This window comes from Rhincodon typus, chromosome 7 (genome assembly GCF_021869965.1).
Source record: "Rhincodon typus isolate 14 chromosome 7, sRhiTyp1.1, whole genome shotgun sequence".
Classification (NCBI taxonomy): Eukaryota; Metazoa; Chordata; class Chondrichthyes; order Orectolobiformes; family Rhincodontidae; genus Rhincodon; species Rhincodon typus.
The window spans coordinates 46,672,550-46,687,434 of record NC_063338.1 but is presented as its reverse complement, the minus strand read 5'-3'; the positions used below and the strand labels follow the sequence as shown (position 1 = coordinate 46,687,434).

At 39.0% G+C, this 14,885-nt stretch overlaps 1 protein-coding gene across 1 annotated transcript in view; it reads right to left on the bottom strand.

Moving 5' to 3' along the window:
• The window catches only part of ubr3 (ubiquitin protein ligase E3 component n-recognin 3), a 331,038-nt gene that overhangs the window by 101,467 nt on the left and 214,686 nt on the right, over window positions 1-14,885 (bottom strand). Inside the window, exons 25-26 of the mRNA XM_048599210.1 lie at window positions 7,422-7,634; window positions 3,423-3,559 (exon numbers count right to left, since the gene is read on the bottom strand). Of these exons, the coding sequence (XP_048455167.1) occupies window positions 3,423-3,559; window positions 7,422-7,634 (350 nt within the window). The remainder of the gene's footprint in view (window positions 1-3,422; window positions 3,560-7,421; window positions 7,635-14,885) is intronic.

Here is a 14,885-nt window from a genome sequence, read left to right as displayed (position 1 = left end):
TCCTGCTCCTATGATGCTGCTTGGCCTGCTGTGTTGATCCTATAAAATGATTGACTGAATCAGAGCTGTACAGCATGTAAACAGACCCTTTGGTCCAGCTCATCCACGTTGACCAGATATCCTAAATTAATCTAGTTCCTTTTGGCCCATATCCCTCTAAATCCTTCCGATTCATATACCTATCCAGATGCCTTTTAAATTTTGTATTTGTACCAGCCTCCACCACTTCCTCTGCATGAAAAAGTTACCCCTTAGGTCAATTTAAAATCTTTCCCCTCTCACCTTAAACCTATATTTATAACCTCAGCCTCCGAAGCTCCAGGAAAAATAACAGCAATCTATTTAGCATCACCCTTGGCTCAAACCCTTCAACCCTGGCAACATCCTTGTAAATCTTTTCTGAATCCTTTCAAGTTTCACATCATCCTTCCTTTAGCACAGAGATCAGAACTGCATGCAGTATTCAAATAGTGGCCTAACCAATGTCCTGTACAGCCACAACAGGACCTCCCAACTCCTACACTCAGTGCACTGACCCATAAAGGTAAGCAAATCAAACGCCTTCTTCACCATCCTATCTACCTGTGACTCCACTTCCAATGAACTATAAACCTGCAGTCCAAGGTGTCTTTATTCTGCAAAATTCCCTAGGACCTCGCATCCTGATTTGCCTTTCCAAAATGCAGCATCTCACATTTATCTAAATTAAACTCCATCATCTACTCCGTGGCCCAATGGCCCATCTGATCAAGGTCCCTCCACCACCACCTTCTACCTTCAAGCCAATTCTGTATCCAAATAGCTAGTTCTCCCTCTATTCCATGTGATTTAACCTTGCTAACCAGTCTACCATGAGGAACCTTGTCAAATGCTTTATGGAAGTCCATATAGATCATGTCCAATGCTCTGTCCTCATCAATCCTCATTGTTACTTCTTCAAAAAACTCAATCAAGTTAGTGAGACACAATTTCCCATGCACAAAGCCATGTTGACTATCCCTAATCAGTCTTTGCCTTTCCAAGTATATCCTGTCCCTCAGGATTCCCTCCAACAACTTATTCACCACCGATGTCAGGGTCATCAGTCTATCATTCCCTGGTGTGTCCTTACCACCTTTCTTAAATAGTGGCACAACGTTAGCCAACCTCCAGTCTTTCTGCATCTCGCCTGTGGCTATCGATGATACGAATATCTCAGCAAGGGACCCACCAATCTCTCCCTCGCTTCCGACAGAGTTCTAGGGTACACCTGATCATGCCCCTGGGATTTATCCGCCTTTAAGATGTCCAGCACCACCTCCTCTGTAATATGGGCATTTTTCAAGATGTCACTATTTGTTTCCCCACGTTCTCTATCTTCCATGTTCTTCTCCACAGTAAACACTAATGCAAAATACTCTTTCAGTGTCTCCCCCACCTCCTGCGGTTCCAACGCATAGGTGGCCTTGCTGATCTTTAAGGGGTCCTATTCTCTCCCTAGTTACCCTTTTGTCCTTAATACATTCGTAGAATCCCTTTGGATTCTCGTTAATCCTATTTGTCAAAGCTATCTCATGTCCCCTTTTTGTCTACCTGATTTCCCTCTGAAGCATACTCCTATTGCCTTTGTACTCTTCTGGGGATTCACTCGATTTCTGCTGTCTCTCCCTGACAAATGCTTCCTCCTTATTCTCGACCAAAACCTCAATTTCTCTAGTCATTCAGCATTCTTTACACCTACCAGCCTTGCCCTTCACTCTAACAGGAACACACTGTCTCTGGACTCTCATCTCATTTTTGAATGCTTCACATTTTCCAGCTGTCCCTTTACCGGTGAACATCCACCTCCAATCAACTTTTGAAAGTTCTTGCGTAATACTGTCAAAATTGGCCTTCTTCCAATTTAGAACTTTAACGTTTAGTTTCAGTCTATCCTTTTCCATCACTATTTTAAAATTAATAGAATTATGGTTGCTGACCCCAAAATACTCCTCCAACTGACACCTTAGTCACCTGCCCTGCTTTATTTCCCAACAGTAGGTCAAGTTCTGCACCTTCTCTAGTAAGCACATCCACATACTGAATCAGATAATTTTCTTGTACACACTTAAATTCCTCTCCATTCAAGCCTTTAACACTATGACTGTCCAGCACTATTTGCCTCCCTCCCCTATCATTCCTGGAGGTCATCCATCCATCTGACTGTATCTTCGGTTTATATAAATTAATCAGGAAGAGGTAGGAAATGATGTCAGCAAGATAACCATTAGTTTAAAGAAACAGAGTCAGGGGAACTGCATAGATATTTTTCAGTGAATCAAGACTGACCATGCACTAATAAGTCATTTCGAGTACACAACGTCTCCAATCATACACAGAGGGTGGTGGTAAGTAAGGGTTAATATGGCTTTATTTTAGGGGGTTCAATGTGTGAGGAAAATCAAAGACAGAAGGAAGATCAAAGAGAAAAGGAGAATATTAGGCAATAGAACAAGAGACCTGTGCCCACTCAACCAGTGTAGTGAACTAGTACCCTAAAGTGGATCAACTGTAAAACAACTGTTCTTATCAAATATTATTTCTTATGCTTTTTTTATGATAAACTTAATATACACTATAAAACTTTTGAAAATATACTGTGTCTTGAATAGTCTTTGTAAGTAATCAGAACTTGTAAACTTTAGAACAGATTTCCCAAACTCAGTCTCAGTTGTAATTGACTTAGATCTTACAACCAAAGTTAAACTGCATGCTACAATCTCACATAATACTTGAGCATTTTGCATGTTAAGTATCAAAACATACTGTTTTTACAAATTTATCCACAATTGTTTCAAAGTCTTTCTGGAATTGTGGCAACCATTTGTCTATGCTAAAATTGTACTTTAAACATTTTAGTGCACAGTTGCTTATTTTGTCAAGCAAATTGTATAATTTATAATCTGCCTATTGTACTTCTATGGTCCTTTGAACCAAGCTGAATGGGTTTTTGACTTCAAAAAGTCAGAAACAGTAGAAGGCTCCAACAAGCCAAAAAAACTTTCCCACACTTCAGCCAATTTCTTCACCCAATCCAAAATTTACTTTGACTGCCCACAGCATTTAGATTCACTAAACCTTTCATCTAGAACACTGATCAATGTTTTCTGACAAATCTAGACAGTAAACAGAGTAAGGATTATAATATTGTATGGATTTTGATAGCATGGTATATTTCTCCATAGAAACAAGAAGCACCAATTGTAAAACTAGTCAATGTTACCATGGAAACTGCACTAAATACTCAGTAAAGCAAACAATTCTATGACTGAGTTAAATCTTCCAATTTTGCATTAGAATATGTGTGTACTGTACTGAGCAACTCAAAATATCCTTGTCACATCATTGGCAAGTTATTTTTTTCTCGCTAATTCATTTTTAAGTAAACAGGAAGACTTACATACCTAGCTACGGAGTACATGAAGAGAAAGTCATTGTCTGGTGAGCCAGGAGTCTTCCCATAATCTATATATTTCTTTTGGGTTGCACTCCTGATGTCCTTCATCACTGATTCCATCTCCTTGCTCAAGTTCGTTATTGACTATGAAAAGCGAATCAGTGCAAGCAAGAGATACATTTACAACAAACAGACACAAAATAGCTTTTTGAAAATAATAGTATGAAGGATGCAATTTTTTCAAAATTATGAATAATAGTAGAACAGATGGCACTCAATTTCAAATAATTACGCATAACAATTTTAATCAAGAAGATCCACTTTTCTGGCTTATCAAGCTATTATTGTTACACTGCCACTATAAAACTATCAAAGCTTGCACAGGCAACAGTAGAGTTAAGTGAGAAGCTAAAACATTAAAACATTATCAGAATCAGCCCAACAGAAAAGATTAATTCATTTCTATTGTTTAACTGGCCCATTAAAATGGCCTACAATCTGCATGTAATGAACTGATCAATCTGTAAAATCTAATTTAAAAATTGTTTAAAAATAAAAATCATTTTTTTTTTTTTTTTTAATTTACCTGTCCTCAACCTACACAGCATCTGTCAAATTCTGCCCATTCAAGTACACATGAAAGGTTTGGCAGTCTGTAGGCAATGTTCTGATTTCCTACATGACAACCAAATGTTGCTTCAAAACTTATCGTCACTCAAAATCGATGAAAATAAATTCACCCAACTATTTTCAGAAGCCGCATTACTTCCTCAACTATCTACTTCATTCCCTACAAATAAGATTTAAAACAGATAAATCACAATTTTTAATCATTCTTTAAAAATATTGCAATTCATCAATTTTCATCTTCCACCAAATGTTTCATATCACCCTCCGCCTAATTTCATATTTTCTTCTTAGGTCACGACAAAAGTGCTGAAAGTATTTGGCACTGCCACAAATCATCCACAACCATCTAAATATGTACCTTTTATAATTTATGTCTATTTATGCAGTCAATTCTCTCAAACATTAATGTGATCCCATTACATATAAAAGGACATGCATTTATTCCCCATACAGAAACAAAGTATTTCTATTCGCTTTACTCAGTCCAACTCTTTTAAGTGATGACTACTCCAATCTCTTTTTCATTTCAACCAATTTTTCTCCAATCATACAATTTGAACCTTCTGTTGCTGATTACTAATATGTTTAATGTATTTCATTCTTTTCCCAAATTATGCAACTACTCTGACAACTACCATGAAGCTACTTATTTACTCATGTTCTGCAGCTCTGGTTATCGATTTAGGATTCTACTAATGTTGAACAACAAAGCACATCAATGGAAATTTGTTATACCAATAAAGACAGTGATTATTTGGTTATATGGTTCATAAACATACATCAAAACTCAGTTTGCATTTGTACTGATGTGTGTCTCCATTTCTAATGATCAATACGCTCAAGGCTGCAAATATCAGATTAGAAAGGTGATTTTTGATGTTTCATAAGTATTAACTGGTTTTGCAGAAAGATAATCATGAATGACTAGCTAACCAATGTGAATAGATTGCAAACAAGCAATGATGACATTATGACTGTACTGAATGCCGTTGCACGTGGTAAATTAAACGATTCAAATCAATATAACTATTAAGACCAGAAGACCATGTGAAATAGGAACAGGAGTAAGCTGTTCGGCCTCTCAAACCTGCTCCACCATTCAATAAGATCATGGCTGATCTGACATTCCTCCCATCCACATTCCTGTCCTATTCCCATAACTCTGGATTCCCCTACTGATCAAGAATCTGTCTCAGCCTTAAATATACACAAGAACTCTGCCTTCACAGACCTCTGTGGCAAGGAATTTCAAAGCCTCAGAACCCTTTGAGTGAAAACATTCCTCCTCATCACAGTCTAAAATTGGTGCCCCTATATCCTGAGACTATGCTCGCTGGTCCTATACTCTCCCGTGAGGTGAAACGTTGCCTCAGTATTTACTCTGTCAAGCCCCTTAAGAATCCTAAATGTTTCAATGAGATTGCCTCACATTCTTCTAAATACCAATGAACAGTCTCAACCTGTTTAACCTTTGTTCATAAGACAATCCCTTCATAGCCAGGGATCATCCTTTTGAACCTTCTCCAAACTGCATCCAATGAAATGATTTATTTCCTTAAATAAGGAGACCAAAACTGCTCATATTATTCCATGTGGTTTCACCAGTACCTTGTACAGTTGCAGTAAGATTTCCCTACTCTTACACTCCAATCCCCCTGAAATAAGGGCCAACATTCTGTTAGCCTTCCCGATTACCTGCTGTACCTTTGTGCTAGCTTTCATGTTTCATGCACAAGAGCCACCATCTCATGCCCCACCCAAGTTCCTTTGTGTTGTACCATTGTACAGGTATTGTTGCTACCTGCAGAACGTTTCAGACGGTAACAGTCAACTATTTTTGTACATTTGAGTTTAAAGGTATCAAAGACTGAACAGCACTATTTCACTGTCAGTAAATAATGAGAATCTTCGACCCATATGAAATATACTTTTAATTTACAATTTAACTTAGAATCTACTGAAATATGCAATTTCCTTGGGAGATCTCCAAAATATATATTTTAGGCAATGTTATTTGAAGTTCATGTAAAACCTGAATTACGTAGACAGTGAAGTTGCAAAATAATTGTGACATGTTAAGTAGCACCGCACCTAACATAGCATTATGTAACTGTCAATCAACTAGACATAGCAATATCAAAGGTCAGATATACTCCAGCCATTCCTCCCTTATTCATCCAATTAATTATGTCCTTGACAAATGTCAATTTCCTCCAAAAGTAAATGCTGAATCTCCCCAATTATATAATTACTATATTTGAGTGTCCTGTTACCATATCAGTCGTAGACCCAGAATTTTCATACTTCTGATGTAAAGTCAACTGATCTTGATTTCTCGTTTCCTCTTTCCTTAAAGAGCGAGATACTAAATGCTACCATATAATCCTTGGGAATTGTTCTGGAATCTAAACAGCTACAGATGTTCAAAAGTCATGCATCCACTCTCACTGCTGCTCACTCTTTTAAAACCCAAGGATGCAAGCTGTCAGGTCTATTGGATTTGCCATCACTTAGGCTTCGTAATTTTTCCACTACTACTATTTTTATACTATTGATTTCTTCAGTCCTTCATTCTCACTTCACCCTTAGTCCTTTATTGTGGAATATTTATTGCATCTTCTAAATGGAACAGCTTCTTCCCTGCTGTTATCAGACTGTTGAACAGACCTTTCAAATGTAAATTCTGATCTCTCCCTCTCTGCACCTCTAACGCTGTTTCTGCACCCTGTTCTGCTACCCTGATGCAATTTGCATGGTAAGATCTGCCCGAATAGCACACAATACAACACTTTCCACTGTACCATAGTACATGTGACAACTCAACAGATCCTTTGTATCAGTAATGTGTCTACCATTGCCTTGTTACTAGTATAATGTCACCTGTCTCTGCCTCTAATAAACCCACGTTTACTTTCACTAATCTCTTCATATCTACAAACCTGTAGAAGTGTTCACAATCTGGTTTTGTGTCTCTTGCTAGTGTGCTTTCATTCCCTTATCAATCAATTTCTCACTCCTCCACATGTATGAGCGTGAAGGATGAGAGAAATAGCAGATTCATCTGCAACATCCAACATTACTTGTATAAATTACCTTCTATGCATTCTTTCCTAGTCAGAGATAATCGGACAAGAAATTAGCATGTCAGCTTCTGTGAAGAAAATAACCAAATTAACATTTCTGGAATGTTGAAGGATCAACATCTAACACTTGATTCTGTTCTCTCATAAGTCACTGGCTGACCTGTCGAGTGTTTCCAGAATTTTCATTTTGGTTAGGTTTCCAACATTAGCTTTTTGTTCCTTTTGTTTAGTGAATGGATTATATGATTAGAAATTCAAAACTAAAATTACAAAGAAAGATTTTTCAGCCTTACGCTAATGCTTACTGGGAACATTCCCAACTGTTCCTGTTGTTCTTCCACTTCCTTGATGAGAGTTAGCAGGTTCTTGCTATTGTAAGGTGACCAAATACTCCTTTCCTCAATCTTTTCAGGATGACAAGGAAGAACACTGTTGGCAAACTGTCGACAGAGGGGGCATGTAAACTCTCCTTTATCCACTGAGAAACTCTGCAGCACCTGGTCATTCTGAAAGAAAGTCATATCATGCTGATTTTAATGAAGAATATCACCAACTTCTAACTCATGATAGATTATTTCTGTTCTCAGTTAAATCCAGTATCATATAAGGCCTTTTGAAACTTTATGTTAAAAAAACATATTTGACAATTAATAAAATTACATGAGAGGAAGCAATACTTCACATTTCTTTGCTTACAAATTCACAATACAATAGCATAAATTTTACCGACATCCAAAGCAATCAAACAGGCACAGGATCCTTTAGAAGATGGAATTATATGATGTTCCCCATATAAGGAAGCAGTAAATGTGTTTTTACAAAGTCTTTCATCAACTTTCTCCCTTTAATAGAGATTAGCTTCCAAACAGTCCTACAACCTATTTGATTTCATCCATCCAAGCTATTTTCTTCTCCTGACAATATTCAGTTATTTCTTATGAATCAAATACCCCGGGCACATTCACGTTCCTTCATTCGCTTTCTCTGACAGTTCATCCCAACTGTTTATTGGCCTGTTGCTCTGCAAGATTAAAGTATTTTTCAGTTTTCTACTCATCATAAAATGATATAGTACAGCAACAAGTAATTCTGCAATCCTAATATTATATATGCTTCTACATGGCTCCTCTCAGACACATTTCTTACCAAGACTAGAGACAGCCTCAGTGAATTTTGGCTTGGAATGAAAGTAACATTGGCAAGGTAGATTTGATTCATCACCACAAAGTGCTCAAACACCACGAAGAGGCTATCACAAAGTGATTTTTAACATGCTTCCCATTTCTGAGGGCATCTATAACAGTATTTAATAAACAATAGATAACATGATTATAAAATGGAAGGATTGCAGATTTCACAATAAACCTTCTTGTTTTTAAAACTGTTTTCCTGTTGCCCTATCAGTGGTATTCACTTTTGTTCCTTTTTCCACTCCTCCGTTTATTGAAAACCTGTCACCTTGGAACTTTCCAGTTATGATGAAAATTCATCAATGTCAAAGGTCATCTCTGTTTATCTCTCCACAGATTCTGCTAGACCTGATGAATGCTTGCAGTATTTTCAGTTTAGATTTCATATTTCCTGGTTCATTTGGGGCTAGTCCCAAAAATGTATTTTTAAAATTCAATTTCACAGCTTGCCACGAGGTTGTTGGTCCGGTACCATACAAATAAACCATTATTCCTAGCTGTAAAATCATCGCTCATAGCTTTTCTCTAATATACAAGATTAAAAGAAATAGGAGCAGCATTAGACCATTTCGCACCTCAAGATTGCTCTGCCAGTCAATAAGATCATGGTTGATCTGATGTGACCTAATTCCACCTGCCTGCCTGTTTCCCGATAACCCTCAACTTCCTGGTCAATCAAAATTTTCACTTAATTAAACTTTGAACATACATATTAATTCACACAGCTTTCAGCATTTGGTGTAGGAGAGAATTGCAAACACTGATGACCTTTTGAAGAAATTCCACCTCACCTCCATATTAACTGGGAAACCCTTTATTTTTAAACAGTGCCCACTTGCTCTAGATTCTTCCACAGAAGGAATCATGCTCTCCACTCTGTCAAGCTTCCTCAGAACCTCTCTTGATTCAGTAAAATCATCTCTCATTCTTCCAACATCTGATGACAATAGGCCCAACCTGCTCAACATATTTCCAAAGACAACACCTTCATCCAAGGAATCAGCCTGGTGAACTTCTATGACCTTTTTACAATGCACGTCCCCTCCTTACGCAAGGTAACCAAAACCATACATGGGTTTGAAGAAACTGGTGTACACACCAAAAATTTATCTACCAATTGCCTACCATTATTAATTTGATTTGTCCAATAGATGTACAGGTTAAAGTCACCCACAATTACTGCAGTACCTTTCTTTCAATCCCCCCTGTAGTGATAAGAATCATAGAATCCCTACGGTGAGGAAACAGGCCATTTGGCCCATCAAGTCCACGCTGCCCCTCTGAACAGTATTCCACCCAGACTCACCCGTCCCCGCCCTATCCCTGTAACCCTACATTTCCCATGGCTACCCTACCTAGCCAGCACATCCCTGGACACTATGGTCAATTTAACATAACCAATCCATCTAACCTGCACATCTTTGGATTGTGGGAGGAAACGCATGTTGACATGGTGAGAATGTGCACATTCCACACATTTGCCAGAGACTGGAATCGAACCTGGGTCACGGGCACTGAGACAGCAGTGCTAACCACTGTGCCACCGTATTGCTCTGAAGATTGTAACGAGGTCAGCCAGGTGGGCCTCATAGAATATTGGGGCTGATAATCTGGTCCAATCAGGGTACCCTGGCTGACAGATATAAACAGGAGTGTCAGAGGTTCTGCTCATTCTGAGAAAGCCAGACTAGTGTCAAGTGCTATGCATGTGTAAATATAGGGTGACTTGGTGACAGGATACTGGCCTCTGGAGTTAATTCTGTGGTGACAAGAAAATAAAAATGATCCTGAAGAAATTCACTCGTCACAGTTGTCTTTGAGTTGGGGTAAGTATTTCTGGCATCCTGCTGTTATTTGGGAAGCTTGACTTGTTTGATCCTGCTGTTGAAGACTGGGCCCAGTATGTGGAAAGAGTGTTTTTTTTTTTTTTCCCTGGGCAAATGACATTGGGACAGATGAAAAGCAATCAGTAATTCTCATGACAACTTGAGGACCTATGGGCTCCTAACTGAAGAAGCTGATGTTTGCTTCAGCACCAAATACAAGAACCTTTCAAACCTTAATTTGGTTAAGGAATATTACAACTCCAAACATCTTGATGCTATCAGTTTACTTAGCAGTCAGAGCCAGGGAAATCTGTTGGGATTTTTGAGGAGGTTATGATGACTGGCAGAGGTATGACATTGGTTTAACCCCTAATGAGATGCTGAGACCCTGTTTTGTTTATTGGATTAATGACATAACCATGCAAAAGCATCTCCTAGTTGAAGCCCAACTGGATGTAAAACAAAGATGACAACTGGCTTTGTCATTAGAAAGGCAAGTGGAGCATATGAATTGCAGGGTAATGCTGATGCAAGTGGACACCCTTACCAAGCCAACTGAGCTTTGAGAACACTACCTCAGTGGAGACAATTGCATAGCCTCACTCGGCATATCCTGAACCGATGGACTCTGGGTTGGCCCACAGCAAAACACCAAAAGGTAGCCAAGCCTCAGGCAAACAGGCCACTGCAGTTGCTGCCAGCATATGGACTTGAGACAGAGTCATGGCAGGCCTGAATTAAGAAAGAAAACTCTTGGACCCTGGAAAGTCCATCTACATCTGGCTTGTAACAGTTAAATTGCTTAGCAACATCTAAATCAGGACCAATCAAAATAAATGCCTGGTTAAATGGTCACCTGATTTTAATGGAGGTTTGTGCAGCTGTATCAGTAAGTGCACAATGAGTCTTTAACAAAATTTGCTCTAGACCCTTAAATTTGTGTAACACCTCAGCTAGACTGAACTTTTATTAGGAACCTTTACATAATAAGTGTACAACTTTGGTTACAACCTTCTGAGAAGCAGCTCATTCAGTTACCACTGATTGTGGTAAAAGGCTTGGATCCAAGCCTGATGGGGCTAAATTTCTTGAGAAAGATGCACCTTGATTGGCTCAATGTTTTTTGATCAGAAAATGGCTGCCTGAGTGAAGCCATAATTAAATACCTGAGAAACCTCTGGGAAGATCTAGGGACTATCAAAGGAGCCAAGGCTACGCTACTTGTTGACCAAGAAGCAATTCCATGATTCTGCAAGGCCCACCCAGTGCCATTTACCTTGCGTGCAAAAGTACAGGCAGAAATCAGAAGACTAGAAAGCAAATGCATCTGTGGTTGGCTTGCTTGCTGTGCTGGTTTTAGTTTGCAGACGTTTCATTACCCTGCTGGGTACCATCAGTACAGCCTCCGATGAAGCACTGTTTGCCCAGCCGATATTTAAACTCTGGGGTCCATTGGAGTTGATTACACCACTGTGAAGACAAACCGGAAATGAGGTAATCAACTCCAATAGACCCAGAGTTTAAATATCAGCTGAAAAAACACAACTGCACTTCATCGGAGGCTGCATTGGATTTTGTCCAGCAGAGTAATGAAATGTCTGAACTAGTGAACCAGAGCTACAACTCTACTCAACATTAGCAAAGGAATCCTTAAACCAGTACAGTTTGCAGAATGGGCAGCACCAATTGTACTGCTTGAAGCCCAAATGGTCTGTTTGCCTTTGCAGGGATTTTAAGCCAACAATAAACTGCTTCTCGCAGCTGAATGATCACCCAATCCACGCACAAAGCTAGTGGGGTGCCTATCCTTCATGAAGCTGGACATGAGCCATGCATACCTGCAATTGCAGTTAGATGAGAAATCCCAGATGTATGCTACAATTAATACCCCCAAGGGTTTGTACCAACATACAAAACTGCCATTTGGGTTATCATCAGCCTCTACCATTTTTCAGTAGACTATGAAGAACACTTTATAAAGTCTACCCTAGATCACCATTTCTCTGGATGATGTGCTAACAACAGGGAAGACAGAGCACTTAGAACTTGGACATAGTCTCTAGACATTTCTCCAAGGTGAGCATTTGTCTTAGAAGGGGAAAAATGTGTGTTCCAGGCACTCCAAGTGACCTACTTGGGCTACAAAGTTGATAAGGCTGAGTTTCATCTGTTAGATAAAATGAAGGCAATCAAAGGTGTCCCAGCTCCCACATCTGACCACAAAACTTACTGAAGACTTCTGCTCCACAGCTAGCTGTACAGCTACAATAATGTGGAAAAATGCCCAGGCATGCAGGAAGAATCCAAGCAGCCAATTACTGTACAATCTGTCTACTATCAATCATTGAAGTGATAAAAGGGGTCATCAACAGTGCACTTCTAAACTGACATTCAGTTTGGATTCCATTAGGGCTATAAACTTTGGTCCAAATATGAACAAAATAGGTAAATTGCAGAGGTGAGCTAAGAATGACTTCACGGCAGTACTTAACCAAGTATGGCATCAAGAAGCTGTCACAAAACTGAAGTCCATGGCAATCAAGGACCAAATTCTCTGCTGGCAGTGTCATTCCTAATACAAGAGCTCAGCTATAGGACATTACTGCAGAAGTAGAGCCCTAGGCTCAATGACCTTCAGCTGTTTCTCAATAACCTTCCACCCATCAACAGGTCAGAAGTGGGAATGCTCACAAAGGATGGTACAACATTCAGTAGAACTCATGACTGATATTAAAACAGTCTGTCTACATTTAACAAGATCTGAACAGAGTCCCTGCTTGGGCTGATATCACACTTGTCACAAAAATGTCAAGTAATAACCATTTCAAACAGAATCTAATAATCAACTTTTTTTTTTGAAAAGCACAATGATTGCTGAATCCCCTCCTAACATCATTCCAGGAGTTGATAATGGGTACAACAGTAGGTCAAAGGTTTGGAATTTTGCAGAGTGGCCCATCCCCTGTCTCCCCAGGGCTTGCCCACCAGAAAGTATGTATCAGGAGTGAGATGGCATGCTCAATACCTAAGCTCCAACAACAATCAACACATTCCAGTGTCTGTTCTGAAGGGTCACTGGACCCAAAATGTTAATTCTGCTTTCTCTCCACAGATGCTGCCAGAACTGCTGAGTTTCTCCAACTTCTGTTTCAGACTTCCAGCATCCATAATTGAGTCATACAGAACAGAATCAGACCTTTCAGTCCAACTCATCCATGCCAACAAAGTTTCCCAATCTAAGCTAATCCCACTTGGCTGTGTGGCCATAATGCTCTAGACCTTTCCTACTCGTCTACCTGTCCAAATGTCTCTTTAACCTTTGAACTCTACCTGCACCTACCACGTCCTCTGGCATTTCATTCCACATACATTTTCCATATATAGAGAATAGTTTGTTAGTCCTTGGGTCCTTCTTTGGTTTAGTATTTGTTGTCTTCAGAACTTAATTTTAGAAAGGTGAAAGGTTCAAGTCCTTTTTTATATAAGTGTGGAGCTGGAGAAGCACAGCAGGCCGGGCAGCATCAGAGGAGCAAGAAAGTTGACCCAAAACGTCCACTTTCCTGCACCCCTGATGCTGTCTGGCCTGCTGTGCTCCTCCAGCTCCACACTAACTGCAGCATCTGCCGTTCTTACTATTTCAAGCCTTTTTTAATGTTGTTAGGGGCAGTTGTGAAGTTCTATAAAGTTTCCCATTCCTCCACTAGGGAAAACCTGACATTTTTTGTTTAGGAATATCCCTCAACCTGTACATTTGACCATTACTGGATACACTTGGTTGCAGTAAGTCATACAGCCCTTCAAGCCTGAATGGATCAAATCAGGTCATGGTTGATCTACATCTCAAACACTTTCCAAGCTTTTTCATATCCATTTATACTTTCACCAACAAAATGTCTGTCATGACAATTCTGATTCACCAATAACAAAGAAATAGGGTATCACACTTCTAGATCCTGACTACCTATTGCATGAAAGTGCTTCCTGAATGACTGCTCTAATTTTCATAACCCACTACTTTGTCCTCTCTTTCTATTAGAATCGAGTTTTATCACACATTAAATTGTATATGCACTTCAATCAGAATATCCCTTCATCTCCTATAATGAAAGCAAGCTGATTTTATGCCACCTATTATAATAATTTAGTCCCCTTCACCTTGTGCCATAACCATATCCTTTTGAAGACACAATTGTGCAAAACTGAACACAATACTCCAGGTAAGGTCTGATTTAAAGGTTTGAGACAATTGCTCCACCAGTTCCCCTTCCTTTGTATCTTATCCTTTGTATCTTAGCTACTTTGAGATAATGGTCAACATTAGTCTTTTTTGATTATTTTTGTACTCTTCTACTTTGAATTACATACATGGACTTAAATTTATTTACTCTTTTGCCATTCCTAGTTTCAAACCAATGAGAAAAACTGCAATTGCTGTTCAATAGCTTTATCTATTCAAAGTGAAGCTTTAGAAAATATTCCAATTGATCCATGCCTGTCAACAATTTGATTATAGTAAAGAAACAACCCAGTGGACTGAGACTTCATTAACATCTATCCTTTGTTTTTCAAACTTAGTCCAGAAACATGTCTATATTTTACCCTTTGAACATCATCTCATGTCCTTGTTTTTATTTTATTGTGATACTTTAAACTTTAATAGATCACAGACTGAAAGAATTAGCAATAACTCTCTCTGCAATATCCTTAACAGTTTAAACTGTTATACAAAACTAAAAGCAGT